Raw genomic sequence first — 23,136 nt, 5'->3', positions numbered from 1 at the left:
CCCGTACTTGAGAGTAGACAGGTACAAGATGAAAACATGACTTGCCATTACTCATAAGCATCAACTCATCACCTTCTGAACACCACGATGACTTCTGGACAATGCACGACCAGCAAAGCTGTAAGGACACATTGCAATCCTTCCTTGTTTATCAGCTATAATCTGGGATAAAAACTGCAATCACACAGAATTATAGGCACTTCTTTAACTCAACACCATCAGGACCAGGACCATCTCACTAAACATCACAAAAGATGTATACATCCACCCTTCTTTACCTTGTACCAGTATAACTTTAGACCCAATCTAACAGCTCCTCAGTTGCCTGATCCGTGTGGAAAAAACTAGCAAGTGTTCTAATGAGGTTGCATCAAGTTGTGGAGAAGGATAATAGCACGCCCAGAAAAGATAAAAACAAATTAACCAAGAAATTTGTACTGCTTAAAAAACTATGTTATAGCTTAATTAGAGATGCCTGTAAGAAAAGAAACCAACAAAGAGGGAGAGAACGAAAAGAACCAAAGGATTTTCTAAAGGAGAAAAGTAGAATTGTTGCTCAATGTCAAAATATAACGGATGTAATCAGCGTTGAATCCAATAAATGCAAGATCCTAGTGCATTTGCTTCTTGATCAGACCTAAAATCACAAGCAACAGAACAAAAGAGCTTGCATTAACGTCATCTATATTCTTTCGAGCAAATAATGATATGAAGGGGCAGGTCCGAACCAATGAAAAACCAATCCTTCCACCACCCAAAGTCCAAAAAAATTCCATTTTGCCCTAAATATTCAAACTATTAGACCTTGCTAGTATTCACAGTTCCATTTCAAGCATGTCCTATATTTACATCCAGCATCTGCACTATCTACCTGTGTTCATACAGTCACCCCCTGGCAATCTGAATACCTGTGTTCATACAGTCACCCCCTGGCAATCTGAATACCTGTGTTCAATATGGTCACCCCAGGCAATCAGAACCAAAAGACTCATGAAGATCCTCCAAGAACTCTCCTGAGATCCGATTTCTGTGCTTCTGTGAGCCTTGTTGGATACTTAACATCCATCTTGATTCTCAGATTTCCTTTTCTCCGAGGATCTTTTGAAATTGGCATCCCTTCATTTGGGACAACTACCTCATGCCCGGGTTTGACAATGTCAGTCAATGGGATAATGAGATTTCTCCCATCCAGTGTCGTAAGCTCCAGCGTTCTTCCAGTGAGAGCTTCAAGAAGTGAAATCTCTTGATTGACAATAAGGTCATTCCCATCCCTTGCATAGACATGATGAGGTTTTTCCTCGATAACGAAAACCAGATCGGCGGGAATAATACCAGGTTCCTGATTTCCCTTTTCAGGAAAAGTTACCTTGGTTCCCTTCTTCCACCCAGGCTTTATCTCGATGGTCAATATCTCCTCTAGAGTCCGCAGCTTCCTGCAATAGAACAATATACATATCACAACAAAGTAACTAACATTGATGAACATCGTATGAAATTACAGAATGTATCATCAAAAATTCATCACATAACGTCTCTATAGATCCAAAAGATATAAAATCCATGAAACTACAAATACAAACACAGGATTCATACAAACATCTCATGTCTAAAAGCAGAGGATGGTGAATCACAGAACTTATGTTCCAACAGGGGAAGTTCATTTCTCTATGGAGTGACATCATTACTCTACACACAAAGAACGTCAGCTAATAATCAAAGTTTTAGATACCCAACCGAGATCATTAGTACTTAATGAAGAATTTGCATTCATACCACAGAGAAATCCAAAGCAACATAGACCATTTCATATATTCACATACTTCCTATCTCAAAAGTTTCTCCAGCTAATCTCAACCAAAAGATCATCAAGAACAACTGAAAGGCGGAGACATACCGGATGACCACAAAAGAATAACGATAGAAAATGTTCAAACTGAACAGAGCTACCTAACAAGATTATGAGTGATGATACTGACAGTTTAAGAACCATTTCACTATTACTGTAAGATGGAAGAGTGCATCAGGCAAAGTTATAGAGAATAGTTATGAGGTTTTGAAACAAATTTATTTATTCAAATAAGATAGGATTTAGGGGTCGAAAGGAATCTGCTCGAAGTCTACGAACTGCACATATTTAAGTATTTAAAAAAGAGCAATAGTACTTAGCGGAAAAATCATGACTCGTAAAATTTATAATTGCAAACAAAGATGTATATCATATCTAACTATAAAAAGGAGCAGAAGACCATATCGGTCCATTAACACAACAAAATTAAGCCAAAAAGTTTCAAAAGTATTGGGATCTTACAAAAATGTCAAAATTTAGACTGCTCAGTTCTGTAAACAGTTCTAAAGCATCCAAGAGATTTTCTAATGTTTTTACGAAATTTTCTTTATACAAACTGCCGATGATGACAGCCACTGCAAAACAGTTCCATGTGTGTTCATAAAGAGAGAGTTCGACTAAGAGAAATCCAAAGAAGAACAGATGAAGACAGATAGAGAATGTGTGTGTATGAAAATTATAAACAAAAAGTGAAATGCGAACAATGAAATTTAGAAAATAAAATACTTTCACAGAGATGTTGCAAATAATGAGATCTCTCTCTCGTGGGTCGTAACCACAAGAAACCCAACATGCCTCTGATTCTGAACAAGATCAAAGAAAGAACAAAATCACAAGTTGACAGAGTTTCCAAAGGCGAAAAGCATAGAAAAGCACCAAAGTCTGCTGGGACTTCAAGAGCAAAATATAATCAAAGCATAGGGTATAGTCAAGAAATGGGCCAACAAAGAAAAACCAAAAATATATATATGTAATTACTTGGACAAAAGTATTGACAGAAGCTATGAATAGTTTTCTTATAGTAGTGAAGTACTTCTTATTCCTACTATCATTCACTATATTTTGTTAAATAGGAGTATATCAGTTTGCCAAATGCCTGCTTAAAAACAGAGCTCATGGGTGACGAGGCACATGTTTATAACCTTGGTGGTAGAACTAAAGCACCACCTAAACGAGACGAAAAGGGATTCATCTACATTCAACTGAACCTATAACGACACTGCAAATTGAGGTATAATGGAAACAAGATACCCTAATTTGCTTTGCAGGATTGGTCTCAAACTCTCAATAAATGTGTGATCATCTCCGAATTATGTGAATAGTGAATGTATTTGAGGAAAGTGATATTTTTCTTATAAAGATGAGGAAAGTAACATATTATCTCACTCCAAAATTGGGTCAAGGACTAAAGTTCTTCCACTTGCTGCAAAGTATTTTTTGGGGTTAAGTTATGGAGGCGTGTGTGACAGAACGCTAGAGGTGAACTCTTTTTTTTAATAACCTTGGTGTCCAGGCCAGCTTGTGCACACCTCGACTAATTCCACGGGCTACCTGCTACTTCCTACCATTAGTTGAGGTGCGCACTAAGGTACATCAGGGCTTTAAGCACAAAGCGCAAATAAACAATGGGCTTTAACGAAGAAAAGCGCAAGTGGGAAAAAGTACAAAAATGTATGTGTAGTCCAAGACTAATAATTATAAGCATGAATAACAAATATATGGATAAAGAAATTGAATTTTTTTTTACAATAAAGTGAAATATTAATTTTTAGGTTTACCCCTTCAGGATTACGCTCATTGGCAAAGAAAAGTATGCCTTAGAGCCGTGATGACAACACTGAAGCGCCTGCTAAGCGAGGCAAAACACTCAATATGTTTTGAGCCTCGCTATAGGGCTTAAGCGCGCCTTTGGCAACACTAGTCCGTGAGACGGACAATAAGAAGTTAAGCATCGAGCATGAAAAAGTAGTAGCTAATCACTTCGGGTATCTATACTAGACAAATGTAAGGCCAGGAAAGCTCAAAGATGATGATTACATAGGAGCGAATCTAGCGAACTTGAGGGACACCAGGTTTGTCATTTTCAGTGTCTAGCCATTCATTTATAAGAATGGTTGTATCAGTTACTTTTACTGAAAAAATATAAGGAATCTACGACCAATTTGCCAATCACACCTTTCAACCCTTCCGTAAGCAGCTTTAAGCGGATCACATAGAAACATCTCACGGGAACAACCAACAAGACTAATAGGCATGTAATTTGCAAGCTCCTTTGTCTCGCTTTACTTAGGAACCAAAGCACTATAGGATGCATTGAAACTCCTTCCAAGATGCTCATGCATATGCAAGTGATTTATAACAAGAATTGGTTCCAATTCAACCACTGACCAAGATTTCAAATAGAAACCCATTGAATAACCATTGTTATCAGGAGCTTTGTTTGCAACACAGCAACAGTCTTTAATCACTCTCGAAAACTCTTCTACATGGCCTAAACAGTAACAACGGAATTGGAGGCTTGCTACTTGTCGAAGTATAGAACCCTAAAATGTGTGATTCTAAACTCCTTTTTTTTAATTCTAAACTCCTCTTTCAACCCGTGGATACATTGAAACTCCTTCCAAGATGCTCAACCATATGCAAGTGATTTATAGCAAGAATTGGTTCCGATTCAACCACTGACCAAGATTTACAATAGAAACCCATTGAATAACCACTTATATCAGGAGCTTTGTTCGCAACAGTCTTTAATCACTCTCGGAACTTTTCTACATGGCCTAAACAGTAACAACGGAATTGGAGGCTTGCTACTTGTCGAAGTATAGAACCCTAAAATGTGTGATTCTAAACTCCTCTTTCAACCCATGGCTAGTCAAAAGGCTGGTGAGCTGCTTTTTGATGTATCCCAGTGGGCCATGTCATGAGAATTGAGAGCAACATGAGAGAGGAATTGAAGAATTAACTGGAGAGCTGGGCCAAATTTAAAGCCAAGCCCATGGAATAAGTATGGAATGAATTATGGGCTATGGCATGAAACTCAAAAGATTCAGAATTTGAATCTTTTGAATGAAACACGCGTCGAGCCAATTTACTTTTTTGTATTGCTTTGCATCTGCTTGATGCCCAGTAATGAATTACTTTACTTCATAAAAAATAATGCAACATGTGTCGAGCCTACACGCCACCGTCTGATTGGATCGTATAACCTCTCATTACCCAAGCTTTTCTTTGGCTCAAGTAAAAATGTTACATCATCAGCATCGGAACGGGTTTCTAAGCTAATGTGAGCAACAAATTCAAATCGGGGATAAATGTTGATTCACCCTAATCAGTGTAGTCAGTATTTTCTCGCCAACTTTAATCTCAACATTTATGAATTTCTTGATGTGGCGATTAGATATGCAACTTAGCCCATTTCAAGAGTTCCATATCCTTGATGTGGGAACTAATGGAAGAGGTTAAAAGACGAGAGGTGGATAGGAATGGTGACTAAATAAATCTAGTTGCGACATACTTTTTGCTCTGACTTGGGAAGTGGACCTGCTTTCTAAACTCTTTTTCTTTTGTCCTTTTCTCGGCAAGCATTTAATCCGATGATGTTTTATTACCTCTTTAATGATGGTGAACAGAACCTTTTTTATTTCCGGTGTTAAGTCCTTTGAGTTATTAGAGATCAGTGATGAGGGTAATAAATGGTTCTCTTTAATAGAACGCGGCAGGAGTTTCTCAAGCTACATCAAAATAGATGAAGAAAATTTGCGATGGGTATGTGACGCTCTAAAACAAACCTCACAGGCGCAAGGAAATCGATGCAAGAGATGGGGGAGGAAAGTACAAGTTTACACCTATCAAATGTATCGCCTTGTGGTGCACCTATGTTATTTGTGAAGAAGAAAGATGGGACTATGTAGATATATATTGACTATCGCCAATTGAACAAAGTTACCATTTAGAACAAGTACCTGTTGCCGTGTATTGATAATTTGTTTGACCAGTTGCAGGGTGCCAGAGTGTTCTCAAAGATCGACTTGAGATCGAGGTACCATCAGTTGAAGATTCGGGATTCGAATGTTCTGAAGACTGCTTTCCGGACTAGATATGGCCATTATGAGTTTCTGGTAATGTCCTTTGGTTTGACTAACTCCCCGTCAGCATTTATGGATTTGATGAACAAGGTATTCAGGTCATTTATTAATTTATTTGTCATTGTCTTCATTGATGATATTTTGATCTACTCGCGCAGTAAGGAGGAGCACGAGCATCATATGAGAGTGGTGCTTCAGATGTTGCGGGAACAAAAGCAATATGCTAAGTTCTCCAAGTGTGAGTTTATTCCAGAAGGAGGCTTCAACTGGGGATGGGGAGATATAGCACACAAAATCTTCCGATTCTTAGGCAATGGCACCAGCTCAAAATTCAATCTTTATGTCCAAGACACCAAATCCTTTATGGATGCTGCAAAGATTCCACAATGGCAGGACAGGGCACCCAAAGCAACTAAAGTGGTTCACCAACAATATCAGCTTTGAAACACAACTTGTTTCTCTTTGACTTTCCATCGAGGCATGAAGCTTCCAGAATCTTAGCAGGCGAGTGGTTCTGGAACGGGAGGAAGTTGTCACTAGAATGGTGGTCTCCAACAGGCAGTTCAGAGTCGACGAACAAGGGTTCAGAACAGTGTTGGGTCAAGGCTTTTGATATACCGATACATGCATGGACTATAAACACATTTCGGAATATTGGGGATTTATGTAGGGGTTATATCAACATTGACGAAGATACTAGGAACAGATCCCACCTTCAATGGGCTAGGATTTGCATCAAGGCTTCTAATAGGATTTCGCCGGCGACGATAGAGCTTGAAATTGGTGACTTATGAAATCTCAATAATTGATAATGTACATGTGAAACCCAAGTCGGTCGGAAATCTAATTTCTCACGGCATGAAGATCAACGCAGCAATTGTGAAGTCAAATCCCTCGATTGAAGCAATTTTGTCAGAGGTCCCATCCTCCAGCAAACACGTGCCCAACCACGTGGGTAACTTTAATTCAAAAATTGGCACAAGTGGAAGATCTGTGACTAAGCAGCCCCACATGAAAGTAAAGGAAAACTCGAACCCGGCCCATGTATTGGAAAGAAATTATTATCAGTCTAAAGGCCCAAGAAAGAAGGCCCAAAACTGGAGAAATAAGGGGAAGGGAGTACGAAAGTCAGAATGGAGGGCTGTTGGGCCCATTTTAGCTCCACAAAAGAATTTTATTAATGCCCCAAGTTTGCAAGTTAATAATATTCAGTATGAGAAAAGTGAGGCGCTAAATATCCTCCCCAACAAGGTTCAAGAGTCAGACCCAGCTCTTTCAAATGAATCCACGTATTTCAGTGGTTTTGAAGCAGATGATGAAGCAGAGCCTTTCTTCCATTCCTTACTCCGATGTCGGACCTGAGTCTGGTGAGCCGTTCTGACACTGATATTTCATCCCACTCTCATATCTCTCTTCCATGGTACGAAGAAGGAACTAGTTCTCAAATGGTTCAAAGGCCAACTGTGATAGAGACATCGAAATGGTCCAAGCTAGTAATGGTGAAGGCTTGCAAAGCTTTTGGGATTAATGTGGCCGGGTTTGAGCATGAACTGCTGGACATGATTCTTAGAATGGAAGAAATGAGGCAAATTCAGCTTCAACAGCAGAAGGCAACATGCAAGAAGAACAAGAAAAGTAAAGACAAGCAGAGGGCTGAATTGGATAAATTGATTTGCGTTATCAATTATGATGGGAAGAATTCCGAAATAGGGGTAGGTTTCACAAATCTTTTTCTGAATGAAGTTAAAAATCCTATCTTGGAATGTGAACGGGCTGAACAATTTCAATAAAAGGGACATCATTAGATCACTAGTTCGTAAATGGAAGGTTGACATTTTATGCATGCAAGAGACCAAATTACAAGAATGGAATGCAACACTTATTCACCATATTTGGGGCAACCGCTGGGCAGCCTGGGTAGAGCTAAAAGCATCTGGTACTAGAGGGGGCATCATAATATTATGGGATAAAAGACAATGGAAGTGTGTTTATTCTTAGTGTGGGTCTTACTCTCTCTCATGTATGTTGGAAGGTTTGCATCAGAGAGAAGGGAAATGTGGCATGAACTAGCAGCAAACAGGGGGTTATGGAGTGAACAGTGGGTTATAGGAGGTGATTTCAACACATGCATATATGAAAGCGAAAGACTCAATTGCACAAGAAGATCCAGAGCGATGTAGGTCTTTTCAGAGACCATCCAAGATTTAGACGTAATAGACCTTCCATTGCGGGGGGCCTCATTCACCTAGTTGAGAAGAGAGAATGATATTCAGGCCTCACGAATTTATAGATTCCTGATCTCCCAGGAGTGGAATGAATGTTTTAATGCAGTAAAGCAACTTGCACTCCCGAGGGTCATTTCTGATCAAAGGCCAATTCTTCTGGAAAGTGGAGATTGGGAAGCTACCTCTTCCTATTTCAAGTTTGAGAACATGTGGTTGAAATCAGAAAGTTTTTTAGACAAAGTCAAGGAATGGTGGCAGGGGTACTTGTTCAATGGAAGCCCAAACTTCATCCTGATGCAGAAACTTAAAAGCCTAAAGAAGGGCATCACAATCTGGAATAAGGAAGCGTTTGGTAAAGTGGAAGAGAGGAAAACAAGAGCTTTAGAGGAGTTGCTCATTCTGGAACAGGCCACTGAGAATAGGCCCTTATCACAAGAAGAAAGGTTGCAGATGTTCAACTTAAAATTGGAGAAAAATATTTGTAGAGAATTGCTAACTCTCATAGAAGGAACAACTGTATTGACAAGCTAAAAGTCGGGGCTGAGATTATAGAAGACAAAGAACTGATCAAAGGGGAAATTAGACTTCTATCAGAATCTCTACACTGAACAGAAAAATTGGAGACCAACTGCAGCTTTTGATGGGTTGTCCTGCATCACTGAAGAGGAGGTGTTGTCCACCATCCAGTCATGTGCTCCTGACAAAGCTCCAGGACCGGATGGCTATACAATGGCCTTTTTTCAGAAAGCCCGGGATGTTATCAGGGATGATGTTATGGGTGCCATATCCCGTTTTCATCAAAATTACCACCTTGTCAGATCCTGCAATGCTTCTTTTATAGCGTTGGTACCCAAGAAAAAAGGAGCCATTGAGCTCAGAGATTACAGACCAATTAGCCTCATTGGTAGTGTATATAAGATTGTGGCAAAGCTTCTAGCTAGAAGACTCCAGCAAGTGATTGGCAACTTGGTCTCCAACCACCAAAATGCTTTCATTCAAAACAGATAAATCATTGATGCATCCCTCATTGCCAATGAAGTCCTAGACTGGAAACTTAAGAGTGGGGAAGCCGGCATTCTATGCAAGTTGGACATTGAAAAAGCTTTTGACCAATTGAGTTGGTCATACCTTATATCTATGCTAAGAAAGATGGGATTCGGGGATAGGTGGATAAGGTAGATAAAATATAGTATCCCCACAGTCAAATTCTCAGTTCTGGTTAACAGGTCCCCAGTGGGAAGGGCCGGGGCATCAGGCAGGGTGACCCTCTCGCGCCGTTCCTCTTCATCCTTACCATGGAAGGATTTAGCAAAATGATTGACAAGCCAAATCAATTACAATGGCTGAAGGGTTTTGATGTAGGCGGGGTTCCTGGAAATTCAATTTCTATCTCACATCTACTCTATGCAGATGATATGTTGATTTTTTGTGGCGCAAAGTCATCCCAAGTGCAATACTTAAATCTCACCCTCTTAATTTTTGAGGCACTATCTGGTCTCCATATCAACATGCTAAAAAGTGTAGTTTACCCGGTTAATGCAGTTCCTAACCTAAGGGAGTTAGGCAGATATACTAGGTTGCAACATTTGCTCACTACCTGCTACTTACCTGGGGTTGCCTCTAGGTGCAAAGTTCAAATCAACTGAAGCTTGGAATGGGGTCATTGAGAAGTTCGAAAAAAGGCTCGCTTCCTGGCAGAGGCAGTATCTTTCCATGGGTGGTAGGCTGACCCTTATAAATAGTGTCCTAGATAGCATCCCCACCTACTACATGTCACTCTTTCCTATTCCCTGTAAAGTGCTAAAACAGCTTGATAAGTTGAGAAGAGATTTCCTTTGGGAGGGTAACAGCACTACACCGAAGTTTCACCTTGTCAAATGGGCCAAAGTGACAAAACCTAAATCTCAAGGAGGTTTAGGAATTAGAGACCTTGCTGCTCACAACAAAAGCTTGTTAATGAAATGGGTATGGAGGTATAGCCAAAACAATCAAGATTTGTGGAAAAAGATAGTTAGGGCCAAGCATGGTACTCTAAATCTCTGGTGCACTAAAGTATCTAGAGCCTCTCATGGTGTTGGTCCTTGGAAAAACATTAGCAGGAATGAATTCTCTCTCTAAAAATACCTCTTTCAGAGTGGGTAATGGAAACAATATCAAATTTTGGAAGGATACATGGCTTGGTAACTCGGTGTTAATGAATGAATATCCCAATCTTTTCAGACTAAACAGGGACAAAGACTCCACCATCTCAGAATACAGAGAAAATAGCAGCTGGAACCCTTTTATTCAGAAGGAATGTCAACGACTGGGAACTTGAAGAACTACTGACTCTACTTGCAAGATTGGAGGAGTGCACGTTGGATACACAGTCAGCGGATAGATTAAAATGGGGGAACTCAAAGAAAGGAATTTATTCAGTGAAGGCAGGTTATATTCACCTCCATGCTCAAAATGATTTGATCAACAATTGGCCATGGAAATTGATCTGGAGAACTAAACTTCCAACGAAAGTCATATGCTTCACTTGGATAGCAATTCGGGAAGCATGTTTAACTAAGGATAATCTCATCAAAAGAAGCTTTCAGATTCCAAACAGATGCTATATCTGTAGGCAAGCTGCAGAAACCACCAACCACCTTCTTTTGCACTGTTCAGTTGTCTATGACATTTGGTGTATGTTCTACTCTATTTTTGGGCTAAGTTGGGTCATGCCACAAAGTACCAAAGAGGCGGTTGAAGTTTGGAGCTCCTGGAAAGTTGGCAAATCCATCAAGAAGATCTGGAACATGATACCAGCATGCATTTTTTGGGTAGTATGGACAGAAAGGAATCGTAGATGTTTTGATGGTTTATTAACTTCAAATCATGCACGCAAGGCTAAATGTTTTTTGTTACTCTTTAGTTGGTGCAAACTCTCCCCCGTAAATTCCCTTGAGCTTTTTTTGGATTTTGTTAGCTCCCTGGAACTATAGTTAGCCTATTCTGGAGCTAACACTCATCTTTTGTACTTATCATCTTGCATCTTCTCGATGCCATTAATGAATCTTATTACTTCATCAAAAAAGGGAGGTGGATAAGAACTCCCAGAAGTCTGACCCATGTTTATTGGGGCTTCCTATCAACTTGATTCTTCAGTTACTAATCTCTGAGTTTGATTTCGTTAGCTTCAGTGATAGATGGATGTTCAAACCAGTGTTGTTAAAGGCGCGCTTAAGCCCTGAAACGAGGCTCAAAACATGTTGAGTGCTTTGCCTCACTTTGTGGGCGCTTCAGTGTTGTATCAAGGCTCTAAACCATACTTTTCCTTGCCAATGAGTGTAATCCTGAAAAGACGACATTAAAGAATTGATACTTCACTTTATCATAATTTTTTTCCAATTTCTTTGTCCATATATTTGTTATTCATGCTTATAATTATTGGTGTTAGACTACATATACATATTTTTACTCTTTCTCTAGTTGCGCCTTTTTTCATTAAAGCTCACGCTTTATTTGCGCTTTGCGATTAAAGCCCCAACGGACCTTGGAGCTTTTTTTGTGCTTTTCACCTTTGATAACACTGGTTCAAACAAAAAGAATTATTATTGAGTTAGAAGACTTGTGCAGAGCATTTCCGAGAATGTTGGACCCATGAGAAATCTTAAAAGAAGAAGGGGGTTAGGGTATCATGTGACCGACATGGACCTCTTAATAAGATAAGGAAATCCACTCCAAAGATAAGGGAACATTCTTCAATCAACAACACATTAAATACATGTTGGCACCCTTTCTTAAAGCAACATCTCAGCATGCCCTTGCAATAATTTCACAACTTCAAATAGCTTCTGCAAGGAAAGGTTGGGCTGGAGGGGGGTTTATTGGGAGGGTTCCTTTTGTATGTACCTCCCAAATTGATTGCGGGAAGAGGTAAGTTTTATTGATCCGAAATATCTTTTGTTCCTTTCTTTCCATAAAGTCCACCATACATCCTCCAAATTTACTTTGTGATATTGAGAGAGAAGTTCATTGAGACTTAAGATAAGGAAGTTCCTCCTCTGTCTCTAATACATAACAATACTGACATATCTATCGGTACCTGTTAAAGCTTTAGAATGAGAGATAGCCATATAACTGATCCTTTACTCCATCTATTGCTGACTTACTCTGGTCTATTGGATGCTAGTAGAGGATTTGGCAAAACCAGAACCATCATGGCCCTATAAGCATACTACTAAAACTCAAAGCTTTCTTTCAATACACTCACACCATATGTCCTTTTTTCTCGGCTTTTTTTTTATCTAGAAAATTGTATGACCAACTATGAAGAGATTTTTCCTTTCCATGATTTGAATGAACTTCAGCTTTGGAGGGACTACTTCTATCGTCTTCCTAACGTAGATATAAATTACTCGTTCATCATCAAAAACAACAGTTGCTAAAAAAGGATAGAAACATATGAGATAGGGGGCAAAATGGGATCGCATGGTTGGCTTTGAAGGAATAGTGGAGGATGGTTAAGAGGTTGCACCTAGGAAGGAAGAGAAAGAGGAGGAGAACTTCTCAGTGGTTCAGGTGTATTTTGAAGTTAGCACAGAACTGTTGAACTACTAGAGAGAGAAGACTGCATCTCTGCAGAGAAGGGGTTTTGCAATATGTAGCAGATGTTTCCTTTGTGGAAGATCAAAGGAATCTACTAATTGCCTACTACTGCATTGTGAAAGCAGTTGGCAGATTTAGACTTTGTTTTTCAATGTCTTTGGTATTCGATGGATAACTCCAGAAGATGAGAAAGGCTTACTCAAATGCTGGAAAGTTCAGAAGACTGGCGGCAGTTTTGAGAAGATTTGGAAGACAGTTCCATTATGCATCAACAACAACAACAACCCAGTAAAATCCCACAAGTGGGGTCTCGGGAGGGTAGTGTGTACGCCGACCTTACTCCTACCCCAAAGGAGTAGAGAGGTTGCTTCCGAAAGACCCTCGGCTCAAGAAGACGAAAAAGACGAGAAGAGAAGTGAAGGGACAATATATTAGTACCATCAAACAGAAACCAAAGAAATAATATTAGCATCATAAAATCTAGAGAATAGTTGAAATGCAATAACAAAAGCAGAAAATAAGCTTGATGCTATGAAAACGTAAGGATAGGGAGAACACAACATAAACCCCTAGCGGTCTAAGACCACCCCTATCGAACTAGCCTCACCCCTGGACTCGACTACGTCCTAACCTACGACCCTAATGCTCGACCTCCACACCTTCAGTTCCATTATGCATCATGTGGACTATTTGGCTCGAAAGGAATAAAAGATGTTTTGAGGGGGCCTTAAAAACGATGTTTTGAGGGGGAAAAGCAACATGTAACTTTTGTAAGAAACTGATGTATATAAAACCAGTGGCGAAGCTAGGAATTTTTACACGGGTATTCAAATTTGAAAGAAGTGAAAAAAAATTCCCGACAAAGGGTGTTCAATATGTGTTATATACTTCTAAAACGTAATATTTTACCTATATACACAGTGTATTTTCGACGAAGGGTGGTTAACTGACCACCCTTGTGACCATGTGGCTTCGCCACTGTATAAAACCTATATATGTGGTGCAAAGAAACCAGGCTAGAAGATATGAATCAACTTTTTGAGTTCCTGGACTCTTTGAGGCTAGTGCTGAGATAGAGCCTTTGTAACTTTGTTGTTGTATGCTGCAGTACCCTCTTGTTACTTGCATTAATAAAATTACCTTACTTTCTCAACAAAAAGAAAAATTTCATGATTGAGAGGAGCAAAGAGTGACAACAATGGTTCAAAGGCTGGAAGAACGGGATATCACACGTGATGAAGAAGACATATTAGTTTGGAAAATAACCAGATAAGGAAGAGTATGTGAAATCCTACGACAATCTGTAGATTAGCACATACGAATTAACCAGTGGGTTTGGAGAATGATTTGGATATCAAAAGCCATCCTAAAGTAGCTTGCCTCAGAATGTAACTGCAAGAGATGCATGTCTGACGAGTCTGACCTTCAAAAAAGTGCATACATGGTATCCAACAGGCATTACTTGTTTGAAAATGCTCCAAAATTCCCCGATCATTTTTCATGCACTGCAGCTACATATGGTAGATATGGTGTCTGGAGTCCACTCCGCAACTTCTTTAAAGCACAGCTGGTTATGCCCAAAACTGTGAAGGAGAAATTCTGAGGCTTGGAAAGACAGTTAGAAGTATCACAGAGTATTCACAATTCCTGTGTTATATCCGGAACACTTGGTTGTAGAGAAACAGAATATGCTTTGAAACAAAACAGCAATTGAGAAATGTATATAATTTTGACATTATGTTGGATTTCATAGTCTTAGTATGCTGAATCCGTTGCTGTTTTACATTGTTATGTGCACCTGCGTGATGCTATGACTGATGATACAAAGATTACTTTTCCCAAAAAGAAAGGAAGGGGGGAGGAAAGTAAGATAAGAAAACCTTAATCTATAGGTACCAAACTTTTGGTGCTTAAATGGCTAGAGTATTTTATATTCATGCACTTATAGTTAATTCTAGACCTAAGCATCACTGCTTGGAAGTGAACCTTTTCTTGACCTAAGAATCATTCTTGGAACCTCCCAGATAACACACACATTCTATTGCAAGTTCCACATTTGGTGCTAAACACACCAATTTCCAACTAACAACTTCAGAAGATACAACCAATCATCTTCTTAACTCAACTCAAACAAGGCAGTTATGTTTCCTAAGCAAGTACATGCTCCACTGTATAAAGATAGGAATGTATAAAGATAGGAATGCACTATGAATCTGACATTTTTATCCCGCATTCAAAAAGGTACTTAATCTCACCAATGCACATCAACACCTCCAGATAATAACCAACAAATTAGGCATGAAAAAGAAACTTCAGCGTACAATTATGCACACACAAATCTCATTTAACTATAAAAATGTTGTTTTGAAGTTGTAACAGCAGAAAAATCTAATCTTGCAATTAAAAGAAGGAAAATAACCTAAAATTTTTATAATTAAACATACCCGGAAGCATCTAGAACAGTCCTAGAAATCTTCATTTTTTTCTTAGCCCCTTTATACAAATCCTCCAAACTACACAACAACGCATTCTCCACCGGCGCCGCCTTTCTCAACGCTCCACCGGTGCCAGAGGTCCCAGCTCCAGCACCGGAAAATTCGGCACCACCATTCGTCGTACTCCTAAAAAACGCATCCCTAGACTTCCTCGACCGCCCATTATTCTCCGACGACGAGGACCCGAACAATTCCGCATAAATATCATCAGCGTCTCGAGGATTAAAGCGGAATGTAGGGTTAGGATGGGGATTTCGCATGTTGTGGGGTCCACCTCGCGGAGGTGGTGGGACTTGACCTGATTTCAACGCCTCCTCGCCGTAGAGATCGTAGATCTGACGCTTTTGTGGGTCGCTTAGAACGTCGTAAGCTTCGGAGATTTGCTTGAATTTTGCCTCTGCTTCGTACTTGTTGGTGCCGAGGTTCTTGTCGGGGTGCCAGATCATCGCCAACCGGCGGTACGCTTTACGCAAATCTTCTTCACTGGCATTGCGATTAACTTTGAGTATGTTATAGTAATCGACCCCCATTTTTTTGGAAGCTAGGTTCTAGGTGGGATTATAGAACCGTACACACAGAAAATGATGAATTGGAATTTGGAAGTGAGTTTTGGAATTGTGAAGACGTGTTGATGGGTAAAGGTAAAAGAGAGATGGAATTTCTGGCTCGTCTTTGCTAATACCATTGCGGGTGTGAATTGATGGCCCCATGTTCTGAAAAATGGGTTCTAGTGGCGACCCACCCTAATTTTTTTTTTGTTTTTTTTTATTTTTTTTTTTTTATGATTGACACAGTTAACCACAAAAATAAAATTATTTACCCTTACTTACTCATTTATTTTTCTACCTATTAAATTAATTATATTTCTTACCCATAATAATTTTTGCGGGGAATTTTCTCTTTTTTCTCCAATTCTTTTTTATTTCTATGCTTATTTTATTTTTTTCCTTTTTTTTTCTCATTTTCTTCTTTTTTTTTTCTTTTTTCTCATTTTCTTCTTCTTCTTTTTTTCTTTTTTTCTTTTTTATCTTTTTCTATTCATTTATTTTTTCCAAATTATATTATTGTTATTTATACCATAACTTATTTCACACTCAATTTTAGCTCCTTCTTTATTTTTATTTTTATTTTTTAGTTTTAGTTTTTGTTCCTTTTCTAATTCCATTTAACTCCCTTTTTCTTTTATTTTCTTTATTTCTTGTTCCTTTTCTAATTTCATTTAAGTTTTTTTAATATTCTAATTTTATTATTTTTGTTTTTATACAATAAGAAAAAATGATAATAAAATATTGAAAAATGCAATAAAAGTATAAGTAGCAAAAAAGACTTGTAGTACAAAATGATACCAATATGGTATATATGTATACCAACAGAGTATATGATTGTTCTAGAATATTACTACAACTATCTACGACTATACTACTGTACCAAAATATTAAAGGATGCAATAAAAGTATGAAAAAATGACATGCTCGCATGCACTAAATATTCGCAAAGCAACTTGTTCATTCTGTATACTAACATGGTATATAGTTGTATGGGGTCGTTCCAACAATTGCCTATTATTATAAAAAAAAATCATTACATAATACACATATTCTATGTCCATCAGCACACACAAAAATCCAGCACTGCAAATCATGTTCATATAAATAATTTCAGAATATAATTCACTTAAATATGCATCTAAAATAACCAAAAAAATATTCAAACTACCATATGATACCAATATGGCATATAACTATACCAACATGGTATACGGTTTTACTTGTTAATTTCCGACAACTATAGGACTATACTACTATTATATAACACACATGCATAGAGAGAAAAATAAAAAAAACAGTGTACCACATATTAATATAATAAAGTATTTCAAAATATTGTACTATATTACTATTATTAAAAGAAAATCAAATAGTGTACCAATTAAATGTAGCTAATACAACCAAAAAATGATTCAACTAGCATATGATACTAATATAGTACATAGCTATACTAATAGGGTATATAGTTGTACGAGGTCGTTCCAACAACTGCATATAACTATATAAATTATTACATAATACACAAAATCTATATCCATAGGTACAAGAAAATCCAACACAACAAAACATGATCATATAAAATATTTCATAATAGAATTTACTTTAAAATGCAGCTAAAACAACCAAAAACTATTCCAACTACCATATGATACCAATATGGCATATAATTATACCAATAGGGTATACAGTTCTACTAATTAATTCCAGGCAACTATATATGACTATACTACTATTACATAATACACATGGATAAAGAAAAAAATCAAAAAATAGTGTACCACATATTAATATAATAATGTATTTCAAGATATTGTACTATAATACTATTATATAAAACAAACGCATAAAGAAAAAATTAAAATGATTACATAATACACATGCATAAAGAAAAATTAAAAAAAATCAAGATACTATACTATTCTACTATTATTTAAAAAAATCAAATAGTGAACTAATTAAATGTATCTAATACAACCAAAAAATATTCCAACTAACATATGATACCAATATAGTATATAGCTATACCAATAGGGTATACAATTATACGCAGAGAGTTAAAAAAATATTTTTTTAATTTAATTATTAAACTGAAATAATATCAGTAAATTATATACTATTAAATTATATATTATATACTAAAATACTATACAATATATCAAAATAATATCTTGTGTTATTCATTCAACATTATACTATTATGGTATATTGTATACTATTACATTATATTGTTGTAGTATATTGCATATTATTATAGTATACCGTTACAGTATATTATATACTATAACAGTATATCGTTGCAGTGCATCTATATACTCCTACAATATATTATATACCGTAGCGGTATACTGTTGGGTAACTGTATTCTTCTATTTTTAGCAGAAAAAATCAATCTCAATCACCTCAAATCAGCTCCAAATGCGATCAAATTTCAGTATAAACTTCCAGAAGGTACTATAAGCAATATTTAATAACACCCACTTTGGATTAAATAAGAAATCTTTAAAATAAAAATTTTAAATTCAATAGCTTCAAGCCCAACAGTGGTGGATATTCAAATACACACAAAAATTCAGATCTGTGAAGCTTACTCGATGGTACTATAAGCAATATTTCATAGCATCCACTTCGAATCAAACAATAAATGTTCAAAATAAAATTTCAAATTCATAGGCTTCAAGCTCAACAATGGTGGGTCTTCATACACACAAAAATTAGATCTGGGAAGTTTAATATATTAAGTAATCGTATGTGCTACTTAAAATAAAGAAAGATCAAATTATTTAGTTATCAAATTGTAATAGCTACTAATTAAGTTTGCAAAAAATGAAGCTAGATGTCTTAATATTTTGTACTTCAAATGCGAAGGCGAATATGTACCGCACATGAGCGAAGGTAGTTTATTGGATTATTGAATTGATTTAATACTTTTTTCACAAAGAGAAAGCTAGGGAGTTTTATTAAAAGGGAAAATACATTGTTTGGTATGTTGAGTAAAACAAATTCAAGGAAAAAAGAGGAATGGGTAGCCGGGAAATAGATTTGGATCAAATAGGTAAAAATTATAAATAATTTTTAAATGGGCAAAAACGGGTAATTAGTTTGTGCCTTATATGTAGGTTGCGTAGTTTCCTCTTGTTTTTTTGGCTTTTTTTTTTTTTTGTAATGAGAGTCCAACAATAGAGAATCAGGGCGTTTGGTACAGAGGAAAATGCTTTCCTAGAAAATATTTTTGAGTGGTTTTATTTTCTCTTGTTTGGTTGAATGGAAAAAAAAAATCGAAAAATATTTTCTAGTGTTTGGTTAGAGGTAGAAAATATTTTTAAAAAAAATATTTTTTTATGCTACTCTCCTCACCCTCTTTCCCCAAGTCTCAATATTTCCTTTCTCCCCCTCCCCCTTCTCAAATATCTAATGTTTTAAGGACTCTATTTTCTTCAACAATTTAATTATTCTTCTAAAAATTCATACAAACCCAAATGAACTAATGTACTGCTTTACATTTTTACGCAAAATAACGTTGAAATTTTTGTTCAATAAATATAAAGAAAATACTATATTTTGGTTGAAAAAGAATGTCACGACCCAAAATTCTTGAAAGGTCGTGATGGCACCGGACACTACTGTCAAGCAAGCCAACACCAATAATTAATAAATTCTCATTTTTAATATTCTTGAAATCATAGTTTTCCCCTCAATTAAATAGTAGAAGATGGAGTTTACAAAATATATAATAATATCTTTAAAAATTCCAATACAGTGTAACCCATAATCATCCCAGAACCCGGTGTCACAAGTGCATGAGCCTTTTCTAGAAATTTAAAATAAAATACAATAACTGTCCGGAATATAATTTGGACAGGAAAGAAATACAATACTCTGAAGGATACTCTGTTGGTTGCGGTGCGTCGTATAGAATACAATTCACCTAAGTCCCCGCCATAATCGCGCCTTTGCGTCCACAAGGCCGCTAAATATATGTGTACTTGCATAAAATGTGCAGCAAGTATAGTATGAGTACGTAAATCAACGCGTACCCAGTAAGTATCCTGCCTAACCCCGAAGAAGTAGTAACGAGGGGTCGACTTCGACACTTACTATGGGCTATAAATAGGGTATCAATGATATAATTAAGTATGGATTATATGAACGGTTGCAAGCTCAATATTTTGAAGTAAGTAAGTAGTTCTGTTATAATTAAGGATTCTCCAAATTTATTTTCATCTTTTAACAATTTATATCTCCGGCCAGTGAAGCCATATCAATTGTCATAAATTTCAGGGCAAGTAATACAAGCATGCGCAAATCATGCCGGGGTCGTACGGCCCGATCCAACAAGTATTTAAAATGTGTACTACCAGAGGGTCGAATGACGCGAACCATAAATGCATCTATTTAATCTAACAAGGCATTCAGCCCGTTCCACAAAAAATAACACATTCAAATAATCAATCAAGAATTCATCAAGGGGAAATTATCAAAGGAAAAACGCAATTTCTCTTTTAAAAGTCAAGAAAACGATGTCTAGCCTTTTAGAAATTTATTAACAAAGTTCGATATAATTTAAGCATTTTAAATTGACAACAAGATTGCAAATATTACAAGTAAAGCATGCTTTAGGGTCCTAGACTATCCGAACTTAAGCATAATAGTAGCTACGCACGAACTCTCATCACCTCGTGCATACGTAGCCCCCAGAAATAGGAGCACACATTAATTTATTTCACCTATGGGGTAAATTCCCTCTTACAAGGTTAGAAATGAGACTTACGTCGTTCCGAAATTCCATAACCGGCTCCAAAGCCTCCCTAACACCTCAAACTGATATCCGTTGCTCCAAAACTAGTCAAATAAGTTGCAACCCAATCAAAATATACTCTTATACTCATATTTAATCAATTTATTACAATTTTCAACTCCGCTTGAAAAGTCGATAAAATTACCCTCGGGTCCACGTGCCCGGATTCCAAAAGTTTTCGAATATTAACTTTTCCCATAACATCACAGACTAAAATATATAATTTATTCTCAATTCCATGTCCAAAATTCGTGGTAAAAGTCCAAAAATATAATTTTCTAGGGTTTTCTTCAAAACCCAAAATTTCTACAAATTTTTATGCCTAAATCCATGTATAAACCTTGTATGTAACTCACAACTAGTAGAAATCACTTACCTTGTGCTTGATTATGAAATCCCCTCTTCAAAAGATCCAAAAATCGCCCAAGCCGTGTGAAAATGAGTGAAATGAACTCAAACCCCGCTTAAAAGCATTCTGCCCAGCCCTGTCCTTCGCACCTGCGGTCAAGTAGCCGCATCTGCGAGAAACCTTCTGCTTCTGCGCCTGCTTCCGCTTCTACGAGGCACTTTCTGCTTCTGCGCTTACGCAGATGCGGCCAAAAGTTCCGCACCTGCGATTCTTCACCTGGCCAGCCTGCTCCACACCTGCGACTCTAATGTCGCTTCTGTGCCCTCCGCACCTGCGGTCAAAACCTCGCAGGTGCGGGTACACCATATATTAGCTGCCTCAACTCTTCTTCAAATTCCAAATTCGATCTGTTAACCATCTGAAATCCATATGAGGCCCTCGGGACCTCAACCAAATATACTAACACGTCCCAAAATACGTTACGAACTTAGTCGAGCCTTCAAATCATATCAAACAATGTCGAATTCATGAATCGCACCTCATTTCAAGCTTAATGAAATTTAGAATTTTAACTTTTACATTCGATGCCGAAACCTATCAAATCACGTCCGATTGACCTCAAATTTTGTACACAAGTCATAATTGACATTACGGACCTATTCCAACTTCCAGAATCGGAATCCGATCCGATATCAAAAAGTTCACTCCCGGTCAAACCTCTCAAAATTATCTAAATTTCCAACTTTTGCCAAATGACCCCAAAATGACCTACGGACCTCCAAATCCACTCTCGGACGCGCTCCCAACACTAGAATTACCATACAGAGCTATTCCCAGGCTCGGAATCCCAAGCGGACATTGATAACATTGAAATGTACTTCAACCCAAATTTATGTAATTCTTCCAAAATGCTAACTTTCACAATAGGTGCTGAAATGCTCCCGGGGCATCCAAAACTCAATCCGAACATACGCCCAAGTCCGAAATCATCATACGAACCTGTTGGAACCTTCAAATCCTGATTCCGAGGCCGTTTACTCAAAAATCCAACCTTAGTCAATTCTTCCAACTTAAAGCTTCCGAAATGAGAATTTTTTTTCCAAATCAACTTTGAACTCCCTGAATCACAATTCCGACTACGCATACAAGTCATAATACTTGAAGTGAAGTTGCTCATGGCCTCAAACTGTTGAATGACGTGCTAGAGCTCAAAACAACCGGTCGGGTCGTTACATTCTCTCTTACTTAAACATAGGTTCGTCCTTGAATGTGCTAAGAATTACGTTGGAGTTGTCCGAAATCACTGATTAACACCTCGTGCACCTATCCGTGCTATCACAATTCAGTTGAGCATATTAGCTCTAGTTATTATGAACATTTTCCCTTTTCCCTAGCCAAATAGGCCTTAAAGCCCAATTCTAACATCCGGAATCCCTTGCCAAGCATATTTCCGTCATATTAACACTGTATCAACCTCTATGCGACACATCAATACATGACTGCATACATTTTCTGAATCCACACTATGCACTGCTTAACTCACATGACCATAATAACATCCCCTGATAATAATAGCCAAAATTTCACGAATTCGATGCTCACACTGCACCTCATGGCATATATAAGTCTTGCTCCAACTCTTGCAATATCGCCACAATGGAAGAGATATGTAGAAATTCATAACCAACTGCCGAGTCATCAAACCATTGAATCTCCCCTCTTGACTAGAATCATCACCTCATTATGAACCAAATAATGGTATTTGCTCTTTAATAGACTGCATATAATCCGATCGCACTGATCCCAGATCCAATAATCTCGTCTATAGCAGTATAAGTTGCTCAAGCAATAAGCCACCCCAGACACGATCAAAGGTTTCATGTGATGCCACAATGTGTCAACAAACCACCAACTCGAATGTGATATATAAAGAAAACGAACTCTGGAAAGGACTACTCAACCCACGTAACTAACTAGACAACCGGAAAGGTGTTACGAACCTTCCTCGGAAAATGGAAAACAAAACACACGAAAAAAGATATAGGGGACTGTACTCAACATCACACTGTTGCGGCGCGCAAACAGATCCGAACATAAAATCTATATAAGGAGATACTTATCGAGCTAGAATGCTCATTATTACAAAATAACTGAATATCGGATACAAGCACGCTAAGAGCATAATACCATCCCTGGGAGGACCGACAACGCCATA

General features: G+C 37.6%; 1 protein-coding gene across 1 annotated transcript; it reads right to left on the bottom strand.

Moving 5' to 3' along the window:
• Positions 1–526: 526 nt before the first annotated feature.
• Positions 527–15,920, bottom strand: LOC104104127 (uncharacterized). The gene is made up of 2 exons (XM_033658169.2): positions 15,179–15,920; positions 527–1,433 (listed from the first exon to the last, which is right to left on the bottom strand). The coding sequence occupies exons 1-2, from the start codon at positions 15,757–15,759 to the stop codon at positions 989–991; spliced, it is 1,026 nt and encodes a 341-aa protein (XP_033514060.1). The 5' UTR covers positions 15,760–15,920; the 3' UTR covers positions 527–988.
• Between the last annotated feature and the right edge of the window lie 7,216 nt (positions 15,921–23,136).

The sequence above is a fragment of the Nicotiana tomentosiformis genome, chromosome 6, assembly GCF_000390325.3.
Source record: "Nicotiana tomentosiformis chromosome 6, ASM39032v3, whole genome shotgun sequence".
NCBI classification, from domain to species: Eukaryota; Viridiplantae; Streptophyta; class Magnoliopsida; order Solanales; family Solanaceae; genus Nicotiana; species Nicotiana tomentosiformis.
Note: the sequence above shows the minus strand (reverse complement) of the source record. Positions and strands in the feature narration are given on the sequence as shown.

Coding starts and splice junctions, on each gene's coding strand:
- LOC104104127 (XM_033658169.2), bottom strand. CDS start 15,759: ATGGGGGTCGATTACTATAACATACTCAAAGTTAATCGCAATGCCAGT. Junction 1,434..15,178: donor ACTGTTCTAGATGCTTCCGG/GTATGTTTAATT, acceptor GTTCTATTGCAG/GAAGCTGCGGACTCTAGAGG.